This window comes from Sciurus vulgaris, assembly GCF_902686455.1.
Source record: "Sciurus vulgaris genome assembly, chromosome: 9".
Taxonomy (NCBI): Eukaryota; Metazoa; Chordata; class Mammalia; order Rodentia; family Sciuridae; genus Sciurus; species Sciurus vulgaris.
This window is the reverse complement of record NC_136469.1, coordinates 101,214,156-101,234,051: the sequence shown is the minus strand read 5'-3', so window position 1 is coordinate 101,234,051 and position 19,896 is coordinate 101,214,156. Positions and strand designations below refer to the sequence as shown.

The 19,896-nt window shown below is 38.6% G+C and overlaps 1 protein-coding gene across 1 annotated transcript in view; it reads left to right on the top strand.

Annotated features, from left to right (window-relative positions):
* The window catches only part of SPMAP2L (sperm microtubule associated protein 2 like), a 62,969-nt gene that overhangs the window by 32,458 nt on the left and 10,615 nt on the right, over nucleotides 1-19,896 (top strand). The window contains exons 7-8 of the mRNA XM_079153978.1: nucleotides 3,437-3,574; nucleotides 15,400-15,514. Of these exons, the coding sequence (XP_079010104.1) occupies nucleotides 3,437-3,574; nucleotides 15,400-15,514 (253 nt within the window). The remainder of the gene's footprint in view (nucleotides 1-3,436; nucleotides 3,575-15,399; nucleotides 15,515-19,896) is intronic.

Here is a 19,896-nt window from a genome sequence, read left to right as displayed (position 1 = left end):
TCATTGTACACAAATGGGGTACAGCTATTGTTCCTCTGGTTGTACATGGAGTAGAGTCACACCATTTACATAATCATACATAGGGTAATGATGTTTGTCTCATTCTATTATTTTTCCTTCCCCCAACCCCCTCTCCACCCCTCATTTTCCTTAATACAATCCATCTTTCCTCCATTCTTGTCTCCCTCCCACCCCATTATGCATCATCTTCCACTTATCAGAGAAATCATTTGGCCTTTTTTTTTTTTTTTTTGAGATTGGCTTATTTCACTTAGCATGATATTCTCTAACTCCATCCATTTACCTGCAAATGCCATACATAATGGAATATTATTCAGTCATAAAGAAGAATAAAATTATGCCATTTTCAGGTAAATGGATGGGATTATTCTTCTTTTGTCTGTTTGTTTCTTTGCCTGTATGGAAGTCTTTACCTACAAGTGGTTTGATGCACTGATATGGATTAATTGGGTGGTAACTGTAGGCAGGTAGGGAGTGGCTGGAGAAGGTAGGTCACTGGGGGTGTGCCTCGGGGTATGTATTTTGTCCTTGGTTGCCATTTTCCTTTGTCATGTCCCTCTGCCATGATGTTCTGCCTCATCTTGGGTCCAGAGCTATGGAATTGGCTAACCATGGACTGAACCTCGGCAGCAAATAGCCAAAATACAATTGTTCTCATCAGGTATTTTGGTCACAGTGATGCAGAGCTGACTAACACACTAAGTCTCCACTCCTCACACACCTTCCTGGGAAGCCTCTATATCTATTGCATGACTGATGCTTTCAGAGCTCTTGCAACAGTGTCTCTCACCACCCCAGCCTCAAGCTCCAAGAGAACTGTGATTGTCACAGTCTTTACTCTTTCCCTAGCACCTAACACCATGACGGGTGATCAATGAGAACTTTCTGAATATGTAAACAAGGGGAAAAAGACAAAAATTATTCTAAAATATTACCCATTACCATCTCTGAATGTGTGTACTCTTTCTTTCAAGAAATAAAAAAATTTTATTTTAAAAAATTCTATTTAAAAAATTTTGAAATTTGTTCTTTTTAGTTATACATGTTAGTAGAATGTATTTTGACATATTATACATACATGGAGTATAACTTCCCATTCTTGTGGTTGTACATGATGTGGAGTTATGTGGAGTTATGCTGACCATGTATTCATATATGAACATAGGAAAATTATGTCAAATTCATTCTGTTTCCTTTTCCCATCCTTCTCCCTTCCCTTCATTTGCTTTTGTCTAACCCAATGAACTTTTACTCTTTCCTCCCCTCCCTTACTGTGTGTTAGCATCTGCATATCAGAGAGAACATTCAGCTTTTGGAATTAGGTTATTTTACTTAGCATGATAGTCTTCAGTTCATCCTTTTACCAGCAAATGTCATAATTTCATTCTTCTTTATGGCTGAGTAATATTCCACTGTGTATATATACCACATTAAAATTTTCTGTTATAAAACAAACATGGTGGCACTTGCTTGTAATCCAAGCAACTTGGAAAGTGGAGGCAGGAGGAGTCCAAGTTCTAGCTCAGCCTGGGAAACTCAGTGAGGCCCTCTCTCAAAATGAAAAAAAAGATGAAACTTTTTGGTAGTTTTTTGGTAGAGATGAAATTCAGTGGTAGTAGCCCTGGGTTTAATCCCCAGTATCTATCTATCTATCTATCTATCTATCTATCTATCTATCTATCTATCTATCTATATCTATTTATCTATCTATCTATCTATCTATCTATCTATCTATCTATCTATGTGAATATATTTATATGATATAATTATATACAAGTATTATTTATTTCTTTTTTCAATGAGAAAAATACAGCATATTTTATATTAAAATAATATTTGAGTACCTGCTACATTGATGGCATCGTAAGACCTGGGCTTGTGGAAAATTATAGGAGGAGGACAAATACACAAACTGCACTTTATTAATATGCAATAATATAATAATTGGAGAAAAGATATTAATATTAAAATCAATCACAATTTGATTAATGAAGTCATGTTTGAATAGTGCTTATAAATGATCAGATGAGTTTACTGATCTAATCTCCACAGTGGCATAACGTGTGTTATTTCCCCCGTTTCCTAAGGCACCCTGCACTTCTAGTTGTTGGCAGCATAAGGCATAAGTAACATGATCAGTGGCATCTGGTGTTTGCCATTCCCCACGGGCAGAATGTTGAGTGATTGAGTTTGTGTCTCTTTTTATTTTACTATATTTTTTTTCTCTCTCACCCACTGTCTGGACTTCTACCCTTTGCCCTGCTCTCCAAGAGCATCTTGCCTCTGTGCTGCTCATTGGCCGCCTACTCACCTCTTCTTTCTAATCGCTGCGGTCCCCTTACCCGAATCTAGTCTGTTGGAGGTGACCCATTTTTCAAAACCACCTCTTCCTTCTGTTTCTCTGATTCCCAAACTGAACTGTTATTTCTGCCCCCAGATAACCCAGGTCAGGGCTGGAAGCTCCTTGCCTGCTTGAGCTCACCCGTGTGTGTGGCCTGGGGGCTGGGAGTCCAGACAGATGCATGGTGGGGTGGGCCCACCTCAAGCCTGGAGAGTCACCAGAAAGGAGATACAGGCTGACAGAGACTGAGGCTCACAGCAGCAACCGGCATGTTAACTCATGTTAACACACCTCTGCAGTGCCACCTCTGCTTCTTTGAGACACTCACAGAAACAGGTCCTTGTCCCTCTGCCCACTCTTCTGTCTGCCAGTTGCTGCTGTGAGCCTCAGTCTCTGTCAGCCTGTATCTCCTTTCTGGTGACTCTCCAGGCTTGAGGTGGGCCCACCCCACCATGCATCTGTCTGGACTCCCAGCCCCCAGGCCACACACACGGGTGAGCTCAAGCAGGCAAGGAGCTTCCAGCCCTGACCTGGGTTATCTGGGGGCAGAAATAACAGTTCAGTTTGGGAATCAGAGAAACAGAAGGAAGAGGTGGTTTTGAAAAATGGGTCACCTCCAACAGACTAGATTCGGGTAAGGGGACCGCAGCGATTAGAAAGAAGAGGTGAGTAGGCGGCCAATGAGCAGCACAGAGGCAAGATGCTCTTGGAGAGCAGGGCAAAGGGTAGAAGTCCAGACAGTGGGTGAGAGAGAAAAAAAATATAGTAAAATAAAATGAGACACAAACTCAATCACTCAACATTCTGCCCGTGGGGAATGGCAAACACCAGATGCTACTGATCATGTTAACATGAGTTAACACACGGTCGGAAAGAGTCAGGACCACTTCCTTTTTCACTGGTGATATATTTTGATTAAGAAAAGACAAAATGTCAGGGATAATAAGAATGATATTATTATTTATCCTAACTAATGTCATACCTGCTCTTCTAGGTCTGGGGATCAAAGTTGGAAAATCCTGTGATGATTTGAATTCATGCCTGTTTCACTCATTTCTCTTCTACAACTTGCAGGGCCCAGTATTACTACAGTTGTGGAAGAGAGTCTGTAATTTGGACGATACCTCATTCTGCATTGTTAATCCAGCCGTCTAAAAGGATCCAGAGTCTGGCACAGCCCAACAGATTCAAAAGACTGCCTCTACTAAGTCGGTAGAGTATCTTGAGAATCTCCATAAATCCCGATCTAATCTGGTTAAGTGTCACAATACTGTTGTTCTAATTTTAGCATGTGCAATTTCATGAGCTAAAAGTCCATTTGTTTTCCGGAGTGTCAGGTAAAAAAGCCAAATATTTGCAAAAACTATAGCTAATCAGAAGATCATTATCAATAATTACATTTGACTCAAATTGTGGTGAAGCTAAAATTCACATTAGACCTTATCATTGTTTTAATTTTCTTTAAATTGTTAGCCAATTAAAAGGAAATTTCTCAGTGCTTGTGTGTTTGCCTAGCATTCATGAGGCCCTGGGTTTTGTCCTCCAGCACCACACAATCAGAAAAAAAACAAAAGGGAAATCAGCAAATGAACATCACAGGCTTTTGCAATTTGTAGAACTTGATGTTCTTTTATATCTCACCTCTTCCTTCTTTTTCTCTGATTCCCAAACTGAACTGTTATTTCTGCCCCCAGATAACCCAGTGACTTGGCAGATGCTTTTGCTTTGAATGCTGAATTTCTCCTTCTCCTTAAAAGACAGCTTAGGTGCTGCCTTCCCCAGGCAAGCTGATTGTGATATAGTTGTTGGAAAAGTGACTTTGACATGAGGTTGTGTTAGTGAATAGGTTCAGTGTACAGATGTGGGGAGGCAACATTGCTACTGGGTGGTTAGGACACACTGGGTCTATGTAACCAGTGTGAACACTATGCCTTAAGAAGGTGGCAATCCATTTGAGACTGTTCAGAAGGAGGTAAATGAAACGTTCAGGTTTCTGGAAATTGTTACATGAAAAATAGTTAAGAAAAATGACATGTTTAGCTTAGAGAAGAGACCAAGGAAGCAGTGACAGCTCTGTTCAAATGTGTAAAAGGTTGGCATCTGAAAGAAGAAGAATAGGAAGAAGGGGAGGAAGGAAAATTAATTTAATCAATCCTAGTACAAGAAGTAAAAGAAGGCATTTACTGCAGATGTCAGCTAAGTATAGAAAAATCTTTCTGAATAGCTTTCCAGGAATGGAAATTGGAGTGGGGCAGGGTGGGGGAAGAGTGTTCTCTAGCCAGCCTCTTACTATATCTTCAAGTTTGTTAGAATTGTATGAAAGGAATCAAAGTAAGTACTTAGTGAAGATACAGGGATATCCAAAAATAAAGGTACTGCTACACAATCGTAGGCTCTGGGCACTAGAGAGGCTGATTGGCTAGAATGCTCACCAGCAGACTTGAGTAGGCAGAAGAAATAATCAGCAAATTTGAAGAGAGTTCATTTGAGGTGATCAGTTCTGAGCAACAGAGAAGAATGGAGTAAAATGAATAGAGGCTCAGAGACTTCTCACCCAGACTTGCACGGGGAGGGAATAAGTAAACCACACGGAGATGTGGGTCGGCTGGAAATAAAAGACTGAAAAAATAGTATTGAGATACAACTAGAGAAGTGAAAAGTTGTACCCCATTTGTGTACAGCAAATCCAAATGCATTCTATAAAAATAAAGGTTAAATAAATAAATAAATTTATAAAAAAATTGAGAAATAAATACAAAGACACTAGAAATATAGTTAAAGCGAGGGCTCGACAGGTGGAAAAGACCTGATGGGTCTGATCCTAACAAAGAGAAGAGGCAAATGCTTTATTTATCATGAAACACATCAAGGGGGATTTATTGTGAGAAAAACTTTTTCAAGAAAAACAAGAAGCCAGAGGCTGTGGGGAACTTGGCCTGATCGAGACTTATCACTTGTGCAGTGATTCTTCCTCCCCCAGGCAGCCGGTGCCTCAAGGCTATTTGGGTGCACTGGTATCTCTTTCCACCCCCAGGGAGTTGCATTTGAACCTAGGGCTGTCTGAGCCGATAAATTCCATGGTAGCACAGAATTCTCTTTGAGCAGGAGGTTGCCAAGGCAATGGAGCAGTCTCAGATCGGTGAGATGACACCGAGAGTTCTCAGAGGGGCTCACCTCTGTTTAGAGATGGCTCAGACAAGCACACAATTCATCATGGCTCTCAACAGAGACTTGTGGGACACCATCATGAGGATCAACAGACAAACAAGGGGACTCTTACAAAGAGAGGAGAGGAATAAAGGGCCAGAATGAATATACGAAGAAATAATGGCCCCAGACACACCAAATTTGAAGAAAAACTTTTACCACCCAAGAAATTCAACAAACTCCAAAGAGGAAAAACTTGAGAGCCACAGCTTGCCACATCATAACCAAACTCAAAAGGCAAAGAAAGCCAGAGTCTTGAAACCAGCCAGAGAGAAGCAAGTCATCACATACAAAGGATCTACAATAAGGTTAACGAATGATTTCTCATCAGAAATGATGGTGGCTGGAAGGCAGTGGGTGGCAGTTAAAGCAGTGAATGAAAAAGACTATCAGCCAAGGATGCTCTGTCCAGCAGAACTACCTTCAAAAACGAAGGAGAAATGAATGAAAACTTAATTGATTGGGAATTAATTACCAGTAGACTTGCTACATAAGAAATATTAGAGTCCCCGAAGTATCTTTTCAGACACTAGACAATAACTTGAATTTACATGAAGAAATAAGAGGTGCCAATAAAATTAATTATGTAGGTAAATATAAAAGACAAAATAATATACTTTTTGTTTGTAACTTCTTATTTTCCTCCATGATTTAAAAGAGAGCTGCTTAGAACAATAATTATAGTCCTATGTTGGTAGACATACAGTATATTTTAGAAAAACACAAAGGAGCAGGTGGAGGATAAGCAGACTTGGTCAGGAAGCAAAACATTTTTTATATGTTGTTGGATTTGGTTTGTTAGTATTTTTTTGTGTGTATTCTTTTTTTTTTTCCCCCCTGCAGTGCTGGGAATTGAACCCAGGGCCTTGTGTTTGTGAAGCAAGCACTCTACCAACTGAGCTATATCCCCAGCCTGGTTTGTTAGTATTTTGACGTGAACTGCTGCATGTAGATTTGAATTTGGTTTGCTGGTGTTTTGATGTGGATCTCTGTGTGTATATTCACAAGAGATATAACAAAAAAGATCTCAAATCATAATCTCACCTTTTCACCTTAAGAAATTACAAAAAAACCCAAGTTAACTCAAAACACAAAGAAGGAAGGAAATAGGAGACAACAGCCAGGCCCTGTAGGACCCCTGGCCGGACTGACTGACCGAGTCCCGTCTCCAAGATCCCTCAGCCCGACCGATCACTCCCTGCCTCTGGGGCCCTCACATCAACTGACTGCTCCCTGCCGCCAGGACCCCCAGACCAACTGACTGTGCCCTATCACCAGGAACCCAGACCAACTGATTGCACCTGGCCTCCTGGATCCCCAAACCACACCAAACACACCCGACCTCCAGAACCACTGCCAGACCAATTGCATCCTGTCTCCAGGACCTCCAGCTGACCACGTCCATCCCTGAGCTGCAGCTCCCCATTTGCCAACACATTTGGGAGCCAGAGCAGCCATCTTGGATAATCCTGGAAGCCGTAGCTCCGATCTTCGGGTGGGGCAAATCCCATCCTGAGATGCCTGCTGGAGGCTTGAAACTCATTGTCAGGTACCTCTCATACATCAGGCTGCTGAACATTGGGAGGTTTCATTAGTATATGACTGTTATACAGTAGATTTTCTTTTTTCTCCTTTTTTAAAAAAATTTTAAGTTTTTATTTCTTTACGTTTCTTGCTTTCTTTTCCTTCTGTTCCCTCAGAGTCGCTTTCTCCCTTATTTACATGCTAACATCCGATTTCTTTTTTTTTTTTTTTTTAAAACAAATTTTTAAAATTTAATCAGCTTATAAGACAAGGTCTAAAAATTAAAGAGTACTATCTGGATGGATGGTTAGGTTTCTTAATGCAGTTTTCAAAATTGCTGTTTTTTTTTTTTTTTTTCCTTCCTCTTTCTGTTGCAGGCCTTCTGTCCTACCTTATGTGCACCAGAATTCAGGACAAATAGCATAGCGTTACATGGTAAAGCTTCTGGCTTTGCTGAGGAGAGGGAAAATCAGGAGCAGCAGAAAGAGCCTGGTTCCCCCCCCCCCCCTTTCTTCCATTATATCACAAGGATGCATGCAGAGTCAGGGCTCTGCTGGATGCACAGTGTGGGTTTGCATTTCCATGCAGGTCCTTGAAGCATGACAGCCTGCATTCTTCACTGGGCCCACATGACAAAGTACCCTGGTCAGTATGGAAGAGCAAGGGATGCTTGCCCCACAGTCTGTTTGAAATGCAGCCCTTCATAGGTCTTGTCTGGAAACATCAGTGGCTCAGCTTCTGGAGACATTGGGATACATGAGATGTTGTCATGCAGTGCTGGAGAATGGAAGTCCATATTTCCATAGGAAGCAGGGTTTGGCACAGTCCCACTGCCATCCAACACTGAGGAAAGGGCTCCTTCAGGTCCTATCCAGGCCATACTAAGTGAGCCTGAGATTCACATGCTGTCTCTTCTGGAATGGAGGTCAGAGTTTGGTGTTGGCTCACGTGCTGCTGCCTGCGCCTGGCAGGACCAGAGGTGGTTTACAGCTGCATACACGGTGGTAAATGGACATTCATCAGTCAGAGCAAGGTGTGTCCCATAATGGCAATCCACCTGTCAAGGGCTTGCATCCTTCCGACTGCTCGCCACTTCACCTTCCCCTTGACAAAGCTGGCCATGTTGTCTTTATTATCAAACACAAACAGAGTACGGAGGAGATTCCATCCCAGCCAGTTCCAGTGCTGGTTGATTTCCTCTAATGTAGCACCGCTGAGGCCGCCGTCCCCTTGCTGTGCCCGCAGCACCGCCCTAGAGCTTCAGGGCGTCCTTCAGCAGCACCTCGTCAGGCTTGTTTCCCTTTCTTCTGGGGCCCCGCTTCACGTCGCCGGGGCCAAGGCCGCACGTGACCCAGCTCGCCCGGGAGGAGGCGGCGACAGCGGCTGCGCAGGAAACGCAGACCCGCGGTGCCCAGCCCCGATTTCTTTTGATTACACTCTCACCCTTTCTATTTTCTAGAACTTCTGTATATTCTTTTATTATCCCATTAACAGCCATATTCTTCATCCCTCTGCATCCTCTTTGTCCTCCATTAGAAACTGCAGACACTATTGTAAACCTGTTTGTTTTACCGAAGATAACATTTGAACACATTTTGTTTATTACAACAATTTTGTTATTGTCCCCATAGGGGCTATTTGGTCTAGGATTGCATAGTGTCTGATTTGGGCACTGCTAATATTGATCTCCCCTTAAAGAAAGGGTTTTGTAAACCTATAGGGCCACTATAAGCCTATAGGGGGAAATCTGCAATACCCCAGATCTGCAGCGCTAGAGGGGAAGATACATGAACAACATGAAAAAACAAGGGAAGAAAATGATCCAAACAAATCTAGATTCAATAGTAATAGAATCCAATGACAGTATGGTAGAAGAAATGTCAGAAAAGGACTTCAGATTATACATGATTAAGATGATTCGTGAAGCAAAGGATGAGATAAGAGAGCAAATGCAGGCAATGAATGATAATACCAATAAGCTGAAAGAGCACCAGGAAGCAAAAGATCATTTCAACAAAGAGATAGAGATTCTCAAAAAAACCAAACAGAAATCCTTGAAATGAAGGAGACAATAAACCAAATTAAAAACTCAATGGAAAGCATCACCAACAGACTAGACCACTTGGAAGACAAAACCTCAGACAATGAAGACAAAATATTTAATCTTGAAAATAAAGTTGCCCAAACAGAGAAGATGGTAAGAAATCATGAACAGAATCTCCAAGAATTATGGGACATCATGAAAAGACCAAATTTAAGAACTACTGGGATTGAGGAAGGCACAGAGATACAAACCAAAGGAATGAACAACCTATTCAATGAAATAATATCAGAAAATTTCCCAAACCTGAAGGATGAAATGGAAAATCAAATACAAGAGGCTTACAGAACACCAAATGCACAGAATCACAACTGATCCACACCAAGGCACTTTATAATGAAAATGCCTAACATTCAAAATAAAGATAGGATTTTGAAGGCCGCGAAAGAAAAGCATCAGATTATATATAGGGGGAGACCAATACAGATAGCAGCAGACTTCTCAACCCAGACTCTAAAAGCTAGAAGGGCCTGGAACAACATATTTCAAGCTCTGAAAGAACATGGCTGCCAACCAAGAATCCTATACCCAGCAAAACTAACCTTCAGATTTGAAGATGAAATAAAATCCTTCCATGATAAACAAAAGTTAAAAGAATTTACAAATAGAAAGCCTGCACTACAGAATGTTCTCAACAAAATATTCCAAGAGGAGGAAATGAAAAACAACAACGGAGGTCAGCAAAGGGAGGAACTACCCTAGAGAAAAATCACTCAAAGGAGAAACCAAGCCAACTTAAAAACCAAAAACAAGCCAAATGACTGGGAATACAAATCATTTCTCAATAATAACCCTGAACATTAGTGGCCTAAACTCATCAATCAAAAGACATAGACTGGCAGAATGGATTAAAAAGAAAGATCCAACAATATGCTGCCTGCAAGGCTCATCTCATAGAAAAAGACACCCATAGACTAAAGGTGAAAGGATGGGAAAAAACCTACCACGCACATGGACTCAGTAAAAAAGCGGGGGTTTCCATCTTTATATCAGATAAAGTGGACTTCAAGCCAAAGTTAGTCAGAAGGGATAAAGAAGGACATTTCATACTGCTTAAGGGAACCATAAATCAGGAAGACATAACGATAGTAAATATTTATGCCCCAAACAATGGTGCATCCCTGTATATCAAACAAATCCTTCTCAATTTCAAGAATCACATAGACCACAACACAATAATTCTGGGTGACTTTAATGCACCGCTGTCACCACTAGATAGATCTTCCAAACAAAATCCAACAAAGAAACCATAGAACTCAATAACACAATCAATAACCTAGACTTAATAGACATATACAGAATATTCCATCCATCAACGAGCAGATACACTTTCTTCTCAGCAGCACATAGAACCTTCTCAAAAATAGACCATGTGTTATGCCACAAAGCAGCCCTTAGGAAATGCAAAAAAATAGAGATACTGCCTTGTGTTCTATCTGATCATAATGGACTGAGAGTAGAAATCAATGACAAAGTAAAAAAAGGAAATTACTCCAACACTTGGAGACTAAATAATATGGTATTGAATGAAACATGGATAACAAAAAACATCAGGGAGGAGATTAAAAAATTCTTAGAGGTCAATGAGAATGATGATACAACATATCACAATCTCTGGGACACTATGAAAGCGGTACTAAGAGGAAAATTCATTGCATGGAGCGCATTCCAGAAAAGAATGAAAAGTCAACAATTAAATGACCTAACATTACAGCTCAAAGGCCTAGAAAAAGAAGAACAGAATAACAGCAAAAGTAGTAGAAGACAGGAAATAATTAAAATCAGAGCTGAAATCAATGAAATTGAAACAAAAGAAACTATTCAAAAAATTGACATAACAAAAAGTTGGTTCTTTGAGAAAGTAAACAAAATAGATAAACCCTTAGCCCACTGACAAAGAGAAGGAGAGAGAAGACTCAAATTACTAAAATACATGATGCAAAAGGAAATATCACAACAGACACCACTGAGATACAGAACATAATGAGAAGCTACTTTGAAAATCTGTATTCCAACAAAATATAAAGTACCAAAGACATGGACAAATTTCTAGAGACATATGCTCCTCCCAAACTGAACCAGGAGGACATACACGATTTAAACAGATCAATATCAAGCAATGAAATAGAAGAAGCCATTAAAAATCTACCATCCAAGAAAAGCCCAGGACCAGACGGATTCTCAGCCAAGTTCTACAAGACCTTCAAAGAAGAACTCATTCCAATACTTCTCAAAGTATTCCAGGAAATAGAAAAGGAGGGTACCCTACCGAACTCATTCTATGAAGCTAATATCACCCTCATACCCAAACCAGGAAAAGACACATCAAGGAAAGAAAATTTTAGACCAATATCCTTGATGAATATAGATGCAAAGATCCTTAACAAAATATTGGCAAACTGTATCCAAAAACATATTAAGAAAATTGTGCACCACGATCAAGTGGGGTTCATTCCTGGAAGGCAAGGATGGTTCAACATTCGTAAATCAATAAACGTAATCCATCATATCAATACACTTAAGGATAAGAATCATATAGTTATTTCAATTGATGCAGAAAAAGCATTTGACAATATACAACACCCCTTCATGCTGAAAACACTAGAAAAAATAGGGATAGTAGGAACATACCTGAACATTGTAATGGCTGTTTATGCTAAGCCCATGGCCAACATCATTCTTAATGGAGAAAAACTGAAACCATTCCCTTTAAAAACAGGAACAAGACAGGGATGTCCTCTTTCACGACTTCTATTCAACATTGTCCTCGAAACTCTAGCCAGAGCAATTAGGCAGACTAAAGAAAGGGATACAAATAGGAAAAGAGGAACTAAAGCTGTCACTATTTGTGGATGACATGATTCTATACTTAGAGGATCCAAAAACCTCCTCCAGAAAACTTCTAGACCTCATCAATGAATTCAGCAAACTAGCAGGCTATAAAATCAACACGCATAAATCTACAGCATTTTTATACACAAGCGATGAAACAGCTGAAAGGGAAATGAGGAAAACAACTCCATTTGCAATAGCCTCAAAAAAAAAAATAAAATAAAATACTTGGGTATCAATCTAACCAAAGAGGTAAAAGATCTCTACAATGAAAACTACAAAACACTGAAGAAAGAAATTAAGGAAGACCTTAGAAGATGGAAAGATCTCCCATGTTCTTGGATAGGCAGAATTAATATTGTCAAAATGGCCATACTACCAAAAGAGCTATACAGATTCAATGCAATTCCAATTAAAATCCCAATGACGTACCTCACAGAAATAGAGCAAGCAATCATGAAATTCATCTGGAAGAATAAGAAACCCAGAATAGCTAAAGCAATCCTTAGCAGGAAGAATGAAACAGGGGGTATGGCAATACCAGAACTTCAACTATACTACAAAGCAATAGTAACAAAAACAGCATGGTATTGGCACCAAAATAGACAGGTAGATCAATGGTACAGAATAGAGGACACAGACACAAACCCAAATAAATACAATTTTCTCATACTAGACAAAGGTGCCAAAAATATGCAATGGAGAAAAGATAGCCTCTTCAACAAATGGTGCTGGGAAAACTGGAAATCCATATGCAACAGAATGAAACTAAACCCCTATCTCTCACCCTGCACAAAACTCAACTCACAATGGATCAAGGACCTTGAAATCAGACCAGAGACCCTGCATCTTATAGAAGAAAAGTAGGGTCCACATCTTCACCTTGTTGGCTTAGGATCAGACTTCCTTAACAGGACTCCCATAGCACAAGAAATAAAAGCAAGAATCAATAACTGGGATAGATTCAAACTAAATAGCTTTCTCTCAGCAAAGGAAACTATCAGCAATGTGAAGAGAGAGCCTACAGAGTGGGAGAATATCTTTACCACTCATACTTCAGATAGAGCACTAATTTCCAGAATATATAAAGAACTCAAAAAACTCTACACCAAGAATACAAATAACCCAATCAACAAATGGGCTAAGGAAATGAACAGACACTTCACAGAAGAAGATGTACAAGCAATCAACAGATATATGAAAAAATGTTCAACATCTCTAGTAATAAGAGAAATGCAAATCAAAACTACACTAAAATTCCATCTCACCCCAATTAGAATGGCAATTATCAAGAATGCAAGCAACAATAGGTATTGGAGAGGATGTGGGGAAAAAGGTACACTCATACATTGCTGGTGGGACTGCAAATTAGTGCAGCCACTCTGGAAAGCAGTGTGGAGATTCCTTAGAAAACTTGGAATGGGCCTACCATTTGACCCAGCTATCCCACTCCTTGGCCTATACCCAAAGGTCTTAAAATCAGCATACTACAGAGATACAGCCACATCAATGTTCATAGCGGCTCAATTCACAATAGCCAGACTATGGAACCAACTTAGATGCCCTTCAATTGATGAATGGATAAAGAAACTGTGGTATATATATACAATGGAATATTACTCAGCTATAAAGAATAATAAAATTATGGCATTTGAAGGGAAATGGATGAAATTGGAGAATATCATGTTAAGTGAGACAAGCCAATCTCAAAAATCCGAAAGAGGAATGATCTCACTGATAAGCGGATGATGACACTTAATGGGGGGTGGGAGGGGGATAGGAATGGAGGAAGGAGGGACTGTATAGAGGGAAAAGAGAGGTGGGAGGGGTGGGGGGGGAAGGAAAAAAAATAATGGAATGAATCAACATCATTACTCTATTAAATATATGAATATGCAAACGGTATGCTGTTACTCCATGTACAAACTGAAACAACATGTATCCCATTTGTTTACAATAAAAATAAATAAAAAAAAAACAAAAAAAAGGGAGGGAAATAATAAAGGTGGAAATCAATGAAACAGAGATTAGAAAACCAGAAAATGACAAACCCTCCAAAGTTGATTCTTTGGAAACTGACAAAATTGACAAGCCCTTGGCTAGGTTAATCAACACAAAAAAGAGAGAACCAAGTTAGTAAATCAGGGGAAAAAATAGGAAACCTTTCTAAGGGGTCATTTATAAGGAGTTATTACTCCTGACCTTATAGAAATAAAGATTATAAGGGATTACTATGAACAATTAAGGCCAACAATTAGTCTAGATGAAATGACATATTCCTAGAAAGACAAACTATTAAAAATGTTTCAAGAAAAAATAGGAAATCTCAAGAGACCCATAATAAGTAAAGGGAATCCAATTAATAGTTTCAAAAAACCTCCCTATAAAGAACAGCTCAGGAAGAGTAATTTCATTACATGCAAGTGAATCATTGGTGAATTTTATTACATGTTTGAGAAGAATTAACCTCAAATTCTTCTGCTAATTCCAAAAAGAAGGATACTTCCCACTCATTCTATTTGATTTGTATCATCCTGATACAAAAAGCAGAAAAGAGCTTTTTATATTTTAAAAACCAATATTTCTTGTGAATATACACACACAGATCCACACCAAAACACCAGCAAACCAAATCCAAATGTACATGCAATAATTCACATCAATATATTAGCAAATCAAATCCAATAATATATAAAAATATTGTACTTCCTGACTGAGATGGTTAACAATGATAAAACCAATAAAATCAATGTAATACACCTAATTAGTAGAAGAAAAAAAATCTGCATGATCATCTCAGTACACCCAGCAGAAGTGTTTGACAGCATTTTACACACTTTCATAATAAAAATGCTCTATAAACTAGGCACAGAAGGGAACTTACTCAACTTGATAAAGGGCATCTACAAAAATACCTCAGGAAACACAATTGATGGTGAAATACTTTCTCCCTAAGATTAGAACAATACAAGATTGTGAGTTTTCACTATTTCTATTTAATATCATAACAGAAATTCAGATTTTGTTTTATATACACAAACCCACTCACATATTACATATCACAAGATAAAATGTACTTATTGTGGATTATAGTAAATAAATTTTGATAAACACCAATCTGTTTGAAAAAGCACTAATGATTATAGGAAAAGATCTTCCTAAGATGGAAATAGTATGCATAATTGATTGGAAGTTGATTGTAGCAATGACAAATTCAATTATTGTCCCCCATATTCAATATATATGACTTTTTGTGTGTGTGTGTGGTGCTAGGATTAAACCCAGGACCTTGTACATGCAAAACAAGCACTGTACCAACTAAGTTATATCCCCAGCCCTGTATATGACATTTTATATTTCCATTTGCATATAGGCCTCTCAGTGATAATGTAGTAAGAAGTTCTCTTCAAGTGCCTGATCCTTCACCCCGGATTTTACGACTGTCAATTGCCAAAAGCGTAGATCCTAATTATGTTCCTCCAAAAAATGTAAGTGGCCTATGTGAAAGAACCAGTTCTTGATTGACTTTATAACGTAGTACTCTTTTAAGTCTGGGTGTGTATTTTTCTTTTCTTCCTTTTTACTGCTCCTCTCAATAAGTGAATGTTTCTAACCCTCCTATACTTAATATATTGGTCAGGAGTGGATCAGAGAAGCAGAACCATGAGTGATGTGGATAAGGGGTTTATTACAGAGATGAAGCATTAGACAATTGTGGAGCCAGTGGCAAAGTCTATGGAAGGCTGATATGGCATCTAGGACTTGGTCCTGGTAATAGATCTAGAAGCAATGAGAGGTGGTAGAGATAGGTATGTGGCTCCCTGGAAGGTATCTGGGCAATGGGAGTCTAACCTCCTCAGGGGTGGAAGGGCTGATTCTAAAGGTAAGGAAGGTTCAACAGCATTTAGGGGCTTAAAGTCTCCAGCTTCCTTGGAAACTACTCCTATGTCCCCATTTCAATTTTCAAGCTCCTAGTCCCTCCCAATCACTGACCCAACTTTAACATAGGATCTGTGCAGGATTTGCATTTGAACTCATCTCCCCACAGAATTAGATTTTTGCTTTTCAGAATTTTCTGCCCTCTGACAATAGAAGATAAGGGTTTTTATTTTTTTTTTTTTAGGGAAAACACAGCAACTTTCTGCTCCCTTATCAGAACTTTCAGGTGGGAATTCAAAGGCCTGAGCTGATCTTATCTTTTCTCAATTTCTCCAGTGTACTTACAAACAACCAGCCAACCTCATTGTTCTTCTTTATTCCATGACAGTGTTCTTTGACAGCAACTGCTGATCATCCAAAGCCTTTGTTTCTGTTTTGCTACTGCATGTCATGAGCTACCTGTGGGGATTTTTTTAGACCACTAACAATGGGCTCATTAATGCCTCTAAATCTAATCAGCTCAGAAAACAAATCTCAGATAATCTTGAACCCATATAGATAATCTTTCCTTTGGTATGAAGCAGCAACCATTTCAGGTTGTTGACCATACCAAACACCCTAAACTTAGTGGCATAAAAGCATCAATTTTATTATGCTCAAGGATTTTATGAATGAGAGATTCTAACAGGGAAATAAGTAATGTTTGTCTCAGCTTCTCAACTGGAAATCTTGGAAAATTACTTAGGTGTCTGAAGAAGTAAGGGGCTGGTATCATCTGGAGGTTCCTTCATGTTTTCGTCAATTTAAGGCTCTATAACCTAATACCATAGTCTGGGTACTTGAACAGAAGATATTTATTTCTCACAGTTATGGTGGTTGGGAAGCCCAACCAGCAGATTCTGTTCTTGGTGAGGGCCTATTTCCTAGCTTGTAGATGGCTGCCATATTGTTGTGTGCTCACACGACCCCTTTGAAAATTGGGGTGTGTGTGGCAGGGGAGAGGTAAAAAGATAGAGAATACTCTGGTCTCTTTTCTTGTAAGAACACTAATCCCTTTATGTAGGTTCCCTGCTCATGACCTCATCTTACCTTAATTACCTTCCAAAGACCCCAGCTGCTAATTTCAACACAGTAGAGATCAGGCCTTCAACATAAGAATTTTGGAGAGGCATGAACATTCAGTCTATAACCACACGCATGAGTGCTGTCTAGGCTGGTAATGACTTGAGTCTAGACTCAGTTGATAATGTGTACAGAGCACCTTCCCAAGCCCTCTCCACGTGGCAAAGACCTCTCTGGACTTGGCAGCCATGTTCTGAGAAATATGCTAAATTGGAGTGCCCTGAAGGTGAGCATTCCAAGAGAATAGGAGGCAGCTATCTGGTTTTTGATGACTTGCCTTTGGAAGTCATGTGTCACCACAATTATACTCTGTTGATTGATGCAGGTATGTGTGGTCTGGCTGGTTTCAGGGGGTGGGAATGCAAACCCTACTTCCCAATGAGAGAAGTGTCAAAGAATTTATAGGCACTAAAAAAAAAGCCCCTGCCACACCCAATGATGTGAGTCTTTTGGTATCCTTGAGCATATTCCTAGTGAATAGTCTTATGTTTTAAATTTCAAATTTAAAAATCAAATTTTCTTAGACTTTCAGGTTTTGCTTATATATTTTATTATATTTATAATTCAAGCAGTTTCAATAATTAATTTTAAGATCCCAAAAAAATGTTTGGTTATGTTTCCAAACCTAGTTAATAAAATCCTTCAAACAATTTAAACTACACTTATAAATATATTACATTTGATTGATTTTCAGGTACTTCACTCATCTACATTAGCAAACAAAATCTTCTGAAATACTAAAGCAATACTTTAAAATTTATCCTATTAAGTTTATAAACATGGCAAAGCTCAAGTTATTTTTTAATATTTTAAGAATAAACAAAGTTAAGATTTTAATTTAATGTCACAATTCTAAATTGATTAGTCAGTTATACATTTCTAATGGCAGTTATAAATTTTTCACTCTCTTAAACATCCACCTGGTTTTTATTTTATATACATATAGTTTTATTGTAATAATATTAAACTTATTGAAAAGTTGTAAAAATTCACATTTTGTTCCCTTTCCTTTATCATTCTCTCTCCTCCATGTGTGTTGTGAATAATTTTTCCCCTGAATAATTTTTGAGACAAGCTAGTTCATAAGGGTATATGATATCCCCTTTTCCCTAAATATATCAGTGCTAAGTTTCTAAAAACAAGGACATTGTATTATTTAACCACAGAATAAAAGCTTTATCAAAATCAGGAAATTTAGTATTGATACAAAAGTACTGTATCTACCCTATGATCCATGTTCAAATTCATCATCTGTCACACATACTTATTCTTAACAAAGTGTTAATTTCATGATTTGATTCCCTTAGGGTTTTTTTTTTTTTTTTTTTACAGTTAATTATTAATCTTCCTCAAGTTTAACAATAATACATGCTCACAAGGGAAGTCAAGGTACTTTCACAGGTGCCTGAGGTCACTTGCCACCAGAGACTTTGGATGGATGAACTGGAGGAAGTCTTCCTACTTCAATGGCTGGTCATGTTGAGTCCCTTCTTATAGTACATTTTTTGGAGCCTGCACAACTTAAAAACCAGCTATAGCTCAGTGGTAGAGTGCTCGCCATGTGTTCAATCCCAGTACTACAAAACAAACAAAACAAAAACCAATCAAAACTTAAAAATGAGTCACTCTCACGGCTCACTTAGTCCACATGTGTGATTCTCTGACTGCTTTCTGAGGTCTGCAGCTCCTACCTAGATGCATCAACCTGTTGGGAATTTTTAGATTTTTAACTTTTGAGAGACTTTGACTCTTCAGACTCATATTTCCTATCTGGCAGATGCCTTTGAGTACAATGCACTTGAACTCTGGCTATCCCACTTGGCTTTGTCTTACTTGCTGTCCTAGTTCATAAGGTCATTCTACTTCCCATTCTCCCCATCTTCCTCAGTCTCTGTTTTCCTAGAATAAAAATTCTAGAACTAAAATCACTGGGTCAAGAAAGTGCATGAACGTTTTGAAGGTGATGTATGTAAAATTTCAAAACATGGTCCCTAAAAGTGGCTTTGATTTGCATTTTTGCTTGCATTCTTTGTCTGCCTTTCCACTGTACTCCAGCCAACATGAAATACTACTTATTTTGCAAAATGTTAATTGTGTAGTAAAGCAGTACGTCTTTACTTTTTTTACAGTTTTGAATTTCTTTGATAATAATAAAGTCAAGTAGATCCCCTCATTTATTTACCATGCATACTTTTTTTCTGAAAAATTTATCTCTTCATGGTTTTAATTGTTTTTCTACTGGCCTGTAAGTTTTTTAATTGGTTTATTAAGGTTTTTTACATATTAAGGATATTAATTCTTCATCTGTTATATATGGTACTCTCCTCAGCTTATAATTTTAAATTCTTGAATTTTAATTTATATAAAACACATAGATCTTAAGTGTGTAGTTTAATAAGCTTTTAACAAATGTATATATCTATTCAATAACTACTCAAATCAAGATACACAACATATCCGCTCTTCCAGAATGTTTCCTTCTGATTATTTCCAGTCAATTCCTAATCTAATCCTTGCCCTAGAGGCAACTACTGTTCATATTCCTATCAACACTCACTAGTTTTGGCTGCTCTTGAACTTGATTTATATGAAATCATGCAGTCGGGTGTGGTGGCTCATGCTTGTAATCCCAATGGCTCAGGAGACTGAGGTAGGAGGATCTCAGGCTTAAAGCTAAACTCTGCAAAAACAAGGCACTAAGTGACTCAGTGACACCCTGTTTCTAAAGGAAATGCAAAATAGGGCTGGGGATGTGGCTCAGTCCCCCAGTGCCCCTAAGTTTAATCCCCAGTCTCCCCTGACCTCAAAACAAACAAACAAACAAACAAACAAAAACCCTAAATGAAATCATACAATATATACTCTTTAG